A 7,312-nucleotide genomic window follows, 5' to 3' on the forward strand; every position below is an offset into this window, starting at 1 on the left:
AATACATCATTAATGTGAAATGTGAGTGAAACAGTTTATTTAAAAATAACATCATAAATCTGCCTGTCTTTGCTGAACAAACTGACCTTTTTTTAATTCATTGCAATGTTAGCGCCACATTTTTACAACATGGTAAAAACGGCAGCAGTGTAACGAGGTGCTGAGCGTCTTTCCCACACTGGGCGCTGAACATTTGTTTTCCCGGGTCGCCGTGAGTTGAAAAATGTTCAAGTTTGGGTGAAAGGCAGCGCTTGTCACTGTCACGTTTTACCCAGCAAGGGCCAGAGCAAGTAGGCCTACCCTGCTTTGTGGTTACATTTTCAAAGTAAAATTAGGTAGCTTACTTGCAGCACATCACCTACACGGGTATTATGTATCATAGCCTGGGCTTGACATGAACTTTTTTGCTCACTTTTTTCCCAAAGTTACTAGCCACCAGCATTTTCACTAGCCAAAATTACGTTTTATATGATTAAAGTTGACAATAGAGTGCTTAAATTGGCGTGATAAAATGTACTAATATGCTGTTTCGTCAAGTTACTTCCAAATACATTATAGTTACTGTCATTTGAGACTAATTAGTTATATTAGAGTATTACTGTCTCTGAATTGTAATGCGTTTCGGAGTGGTGAGTTATTAATCTGTAACAAAAGTATCTTTCATCCATAAAGTTTTAACTGAGCTCTGTCTCTACATCACAGTAACAACTTAAATTACCTAAATTTTACAGTAACTTACTGGCAGCTGGATGCCGACTATAATTCGATTTACAGTATCGTTACTGTAATTTCAATTACAGTATCATTACTGTAAATGAAATTATAGTGTCATTACTGTAAATTCAATTACAGTGTCATTACTGTAATTTCATTCACAGTATCATTACTGTATTTTCATTTATTTACAGTATTATTACCGTATTGTCATTTACAGTACTTTCATTTACTGTAATGTAATTTAATGTTTTCAATTAGTTTAACTAATAGTTACTTCTAAGTAACTTCCATTAAACAAAATCCACATTTAAAAACCTTTAACTTACAATCCAATTTCAGGACACCACTGCAAACCACATATTTCACCCAAAAGATTACAACATTGTCCTTACAATATGCTTTTTAATTGTAAAACATTTACTTATTCAAAGTACAAAGAGACACCTGTGTTAATGTGAAGAGTGATGGCATGATAAAGACCACAGAAGGTACCTGCAGGATGGTACAGCAAGCACAGATCAATTAAGTGAGCTGAGATTGAAAGGAATTTGGTTTATGACCCAATGCCTGCAAAACATAACATTTTCTAGAAATCAATCCAATAGTTGTTGAGACATGTCATGTCATTTCACACACCAAAGTCCGTTGGATTCATTCACTTGGGATTCTTGTCTGAAGAAAATCTTACAACATTCCATATTGTGATATTAGTTATTTTACGTAAAATAAAATTCAATACCTTTTAAGACCTTTTTCAAGACCTCTACAACATATTTTAAGACTGACGCGCCACTTTAAGCTGTAACCGGTCATGTCAGCAACACACCTTTAAAAGGGACATTGTGGAGTTTTTAAAAGGAACTTAAATATATTAATAACATTTTTATTGCCTATATGTGACCAGTTTGTAACCTCACCTAAAAAGTGAGGCATCCACCAACTTTCTAAGTTGCCTATAACAGCCTGTATAGGCCTACTGTTTTCTATGTGAAGGTCTGGTTGGATTTTCTGCGAAAATCCATTGTTTTACAAAGTCTATGACATTTATGTGCACAACATTACTGCAGATCATGTGAAACAGTGCAATTTTGTGTTTTAGTTGGTTCAAACTAGATAATGTTAACTTGCTTGCAAACGCCGATCAGTTGATAACTACATGTTATAGACAACCTTACTGCTAGAAGCCAATTAAAACTACACAACGCACCTTTAACTTACATTAACTATAAATTGATTTTGAGACTGTAAAACTAAACACATTTTTTTGCATATCGTCATGTGTTTGGACATAATTTCATTAAATACGAAATGAATGAGATGTTATTAATGTTAAATAGACCTCTAAAAACCTTACTGTCAATTTGAACCTTTACACAGGGCCCAGGAGTCCTGAAAACTACCGACTGAGCTAAACGTGCACACGAGTATCCAAGCATTTCAAATAATTTTACTATGTTCTAGCCCGCCATGTAACAGCTTGAAATAAATCTGGCCCGAAGCCAGACTTATTTGCTTACCCCTGCACTATTTGTTCCACAAGACACAGTGACACTCAGTGTCACTGTAGAGAAGAACACACAGTAGAGAAGAATTACAGTAGTGAGGAAATATTTTCCATAATTCTTTGCTATTTACAGTAATCTACTGTAAAGTATATATACAGTATTTTACTGCACCTACTACAGTAAAATACTGTTCAAAATACAAAAATCAGTTACAGTGTACCAAAAGTGCTGCATCAGAAACTGTTTATTTATTATTCACAGCAGTAACTACTGTAATACAGAGTAGAAAAATGATCTGCATTAGAAACAAAGGGCAAAGAATAAATGATTTTGTCTAAGAAAAAATCCACAATTAAGGCAACAGGATTAAAGTTTTATATAGGCCTTTGGGCACTTTGGATTGTTTGTTTTGCATTTGCATTTCCTCAGAGCACTGTGTGGATTTATGTTTATCATCATGAAGCTCTGGTTGCTCTGAGTAACTGGAGATATGTCCACCTAAAATGAGTACACGGGCCTTTATTTTCCAGATTATTCCCATACAAAAACATCTTCTGCTTTCCTACATGGTATGATTACTTTTATTAAAAAACAGACTTAACTTTGGAAAGGTAGCTGTGATTTGACGATATGATGTGATATAAAGGCAGCACTGTTAGTAGTAACACGGTGTCCCTTAATCATGAAGATCTCTGTAATTTTACAGCATCGTTCTCCTGTTTCATTTACTGACTGACCGCTGTGTTGATGTGTGTGTGCATGCGACCAGTCGCGTGTGATAACAGAGATCATACCATCAGGTTAAAAGCAGGCGGGAGGCCGACGGTCTACAGGTCTATGGGACTGTGGCTGCCCTGTGACAGATTCAACTTTTATATTCTCTTTGGCACTGCAGCTGAGAGAGTGAGACGTGACTGTGGTCTGGATTCTCCTGTAATATATTGCATATATATTATTGCACTATTGTGTCAATCTGTGTGTGTAGCCTATGTGTTCTCTATACTGTAGGCTGTGTTTTATTATTATTGTCTTATTGTATTATTGTATAAGTAAGCACATCGTGAGCATTTTCCAGAGTCAAATTCCTCGTACTTGTACACATACCTGACAATAAAGCGGATTCAGATATCGCTATATCATCACTGCCGCTGGTCAAGTTTATAATTAACAGCAGGCTAAAACAGCCATCAGTCCAACGGCCAGTCCACGAGTTTAATCTCCACAGCCTCTTCTTGTTTACAGTGTTGTCTCTAAAGACAACAGGCTTCACGAATGGACCAATGAGCAAACACTATGTGCATGTAGTAGTAGGACTGGGCGATATGGCCAAAAATGTTATCACGATAACAATATTTCATATCATTCGATATCGATGATTATCACGATAAATGTCAAATCATTATTTCTTTCAAGTTTAAAGGGAAATTTTTGCTCCTGAGTGAAAAAAGAAACCAGATGGTTAATTATGTGGTTAAACTTTTCTTTATGGTCAGAATGTGACAAACACTGCCAATCAGTGGATCACTTAACAAATCTGAGGTAGCACATTCAAAACTATCTTTTCCAAAAAATATGATTAAAGAAATATTGACAAGTTGTCTCTCTTTTGTCCCCAGATGCTCCAAAGCTTCCCTCTGTGTCAGTGAGTCCCTCTGCTGAGATAGTGGAGGGCAGTTCAGTGACTCTGACCTGCAGCAGTGATGCTAACCCAGCAGCTAAATACACCTGGTACAAGGAGAACCAAACACTGATTCAGGGACCAGGAGACATTTATCATTTCACCTCTATCAGCTCTAAGGACAGCGGGATCTTCCACTGCAAGGCTGAGAATGAGTATGGCCAGATCAACTCCACATCTGTATCCATAGATGTCCAGTGTAAGTACAAAACATCAGCAAAGCGCTTGGAAGTTTACTTACAGATAGTGGATGTAAATGTCTGATGAGCTCAGGCTGGTAGAAATAATATCATGTTCTAAAGTAGCATCACTAGTGGTTTAAAGGAGTATTTTGGATTTCTTAATTCTAACATGCCATTTGTACTGTATGTTAAATTTGGTTTTGGTCACTAATCATTCCGCCTGGCAAAGAAGAGATACCTTCGTAGAGCAACATGTGGTATTGTAGTCAAGACCGTCCAAACCGAGACCAAGTCAGAGACCAATACTGAGGGAGGGCGAGATAGAGAGAGATAGATTCAAAAATATTGGATAAAACATTGGCTTAGCAAAGAGCTAACATTCTATCTGTACAGATAGAAAGTAGACATCTGTGAGATCAAAAAAATGCTTTAGAAAACACACGCTGCTGCTGGATAATTACTAAAGGATAAATGTTTTGAGTTCTCTCCTAAGATTTGTGTAGATCACAAACCAAATCAGAGTGGCACGGTGGTGCAGTAGTTAGCACTATTGCTTCACAGCAAGAAGCTCGTGGATTCGAACACCGGTTGCCCCGGCCTTTCTTTGTGGAGTTTGCATGTTCTCCCCGTGTCTGCGTGGTTTCTCTCAGGGTGCCTGGCTTCCTCCCACCATCCAAAGACATGCAAACTAGGTTGATGATGAATGGACAAACCAAATCAGAGTGTAACATGGGGAGTGCTGAGGTCACAGATAGATCTATATGTTCACTCAGTTAGCCTGACTGAGACTTATCTTTGGATAAACTTCAGACAGCATTTGTCCAGAATGAGTACAGTAGATTTTGATCCCTCACTTCTTACAGTGTAGTTGTGCCAAAACAGGACAGCTGCATGGCCAGTGTGGAGAGGAGGAGTGACTGCAGGGACCAAAGAATCTTTCAACATGCATGCAAGTATTATATTTAGATAAATTTGACAATCTGAACCTCCGGTTGGCCTATTTTATGGAGTGTTCTCATTTGTCCATGCATTGACTACAAATAACATTACTTACTGCGGTCTAACTGTTATTAAGTGTGGCGACAATCTCATTTAAAATTTTCAGTCCAGCTGACAAACTGTTTTGTTATCATCCAATACATTTAGATGTGCTCACAGTGCTGAGCCTCTGGCGAAAGACACAAATAGTACAAAGAGGCAGGCGAGCTAACGCAGATGTAACACGTGGCTAAATATAACATTCTCATATAACAAGCATGGTTTCTCCACTACCATGTTGAGAACATGCAGCACAGTTTATCAAGTGGAGCATCAGATGAATTACAACACCTCCTGATGCATTATGTGTTATTAATGTTCCTCTTTGGAGCCCCTCCCAGTAGGTGACACTTAAACCAACAACTGTCTATACATGTTTTCCTCCAGATGCTCCAAAGACTGTTTCTGTGAATTCCTCTGGTGAGATAGTGGAGGGCAGTTCAGTGACTCTGACCTGCAGCAGTGATGCTAACCCAGCAGCTAATTATACCTGGTACAAGGAGAATGAAGACTCACCAAAAGCATCAGGACAGAACTTCACCATCACTGACTTCAGAGCTGAACACAGTGGGAATTATTACTGTGAAGCCCAGAACAGAAGAGGACGTCATAACTCCACCTTACATCTGACTGTTGTGGCAGGTAAATTATTAACTTTCATACACACCCGTTCACTTCCACATAATTTCTCTGCAAAGTCTGTCCTGCAGCCTCTATCATCAGGTGATCTACTTCGCCACAAGGTTAACAGCTGTGCTCAAGAGTCCAAGACATATGGCCAAAGATTTGATATTTGACTACAAAGTCAATCATTAATTGATCATTATTCTTTAACCTGGGGTGCATACATTCCTTTATTCTGCGCTCCAGCAAAATAATCAGACACACAATAAGATATTGTCCAAGCATGAAGGACCACTAATATATTGGCACAGGGCTTTTACACTGCCTTTGTTTTGTACTGTTTCCCAGGTTCAATGAAATCAGCAGCTGCTGGATCAATCACTGCCATTTTTCTGGCTCTCATATTGCTCTGTGTCTTCCTATTAATTAGGTGAGCAGTTCATTTTTTAGGTGATCATATTCAGTAATGCACCTAAGATTCACTCAGTTGTTCAGTAATGTCATGTAGTGATTTGTTTTTTGTCCATTTATTCTCCTCTCCAGAAGAAAGATGTCCTCAAAACAAACCACAGAGCCTGGAGAGAGACCAGACAACACAGCACAGGTGAGGAAGAATTCAGATAGTACTCTCACCTTAAAACTAAATTGAATCATGCTTCTTCTTTCATCCTGTTCATTCCTATGTGATAACCCTGTAATAATAATAATCTTTATTTGTAGAGCACTTTTCAAAAACAAGTTACAAAGTGCTTTAACAAGTGTAAAGACAATAACACCCAAGAGACAATAATACAAAAACAATACAAGATAAAAGCATGAAAACATTGAAAAGACTAAAATACACGTTTAAGATCAATATAAAATTAGTAAAATAGAATAAAATAAAAGGGATAAAATAAAGTCACATAAGATTGGGAAAGGCTCTCCTATGAAAGTATGTTTTAAGAAGGGACTTAAAAGAGTTCACTGACTCAGCCGACCTGATTCCTCGGGCAGGCTGTTCCAGAGCCTCGGGGCCCTGACAGCAAAAGCTCTGTCCCCTTTAGTTTTCAGTCGAGACTCTGGAACAGACAACAGACCTCTGCCCGAGGATCTCAAGGTACGTGCTGGTGTGTATGGGACTAAAAGGTCAGAAATATAACAAGGCGAGAGGCCATGAAGAGCTTTAAAAGTGATCAATAGAATTTTAAAGTCAATTCTAAAACATACTGGGAGCCAGTGTAATGAAGCTAAAATAGGAGTAATGTGGTCATATTTCTTTGTTCTGGTTAAAAGCCTGGCAGCTGAGTTCTGGACAGTCTGGAGTCGATCAATAGATTTTTGTGTTAAACGGGTGAAAAGGCTGTTGCAATAATCCAGGCGTGATGAGATGAAGGTGTGTAAAATGGTCTCGGTGTCCTTAAAAGTTAACATAGATCGAATTTTGGCTATATTTCTAAGTTGATAAAAACATGATTGAACAAGCTTTGTGGTGTGCTGCTCGAAATTTAAATTACTATCAAACCAAACACCAAGGTTCTTTGCCACAGGCTTAATGTGATTTACTAGGGAACCAGCAGATGGCAGTA

The 7,312-nt window shown here is 38.1% G+C and overlaps 1 protein-coding gene across 1 annotated transcript in view; it reads left to right on the forward strand.

The window, feature by feature from the left end:
• Nucleotides 1-7,312, forward strand: part of LOC123967321 (B-cell receptor CD22-like) — a gene marked incomplete at its 5' end in the record, with an annotated part of 14,093 nt that overhangs the window by 4,015 nt on the left and 2,766 nt on the right. Inside the window, 4 exons of the mRNA XM_046043384.1 lie at nucleotides 3,839-4,099; nucleotides 5,508-5,762; nucleotides 6,093-6,174; nucleotides 6,288-6,348. Of these exons, the coding sequence (XP_045899340.1) occupies nucleotides 3,839-4,099; nucleotides 5,508-5,762; nucleotides 6,093-6,174; nucleotides 6,288-6,348 (659 nt within the window). The remainder of the gene's footprint in view (nucleotides 1-3,838; nucleotides 4,100-5,507; nucleotides 5,763-6,092; nucleotides 6,175-6,287; nucleotides 6,349-7,312) is intronic.

This window comes from Micropterus dolomieu, unplaced genomic scaffold, assembly GCF_021292245.1.
Source record: "Micropterus dolomieu isolate WLL.071019.BEF.003 ecotype Adirondacks unplaced genomic scaffold, ASM2129224v1 scaffold_264, whole genome shotgun sequence".
Classification (NCBI taxonomy): Eukaryota; Metazoa; Chordata; class Actinopteri; order Centrarchiformes; family Centrarchidae; genus Micropterus; species Micropterus dolomieu.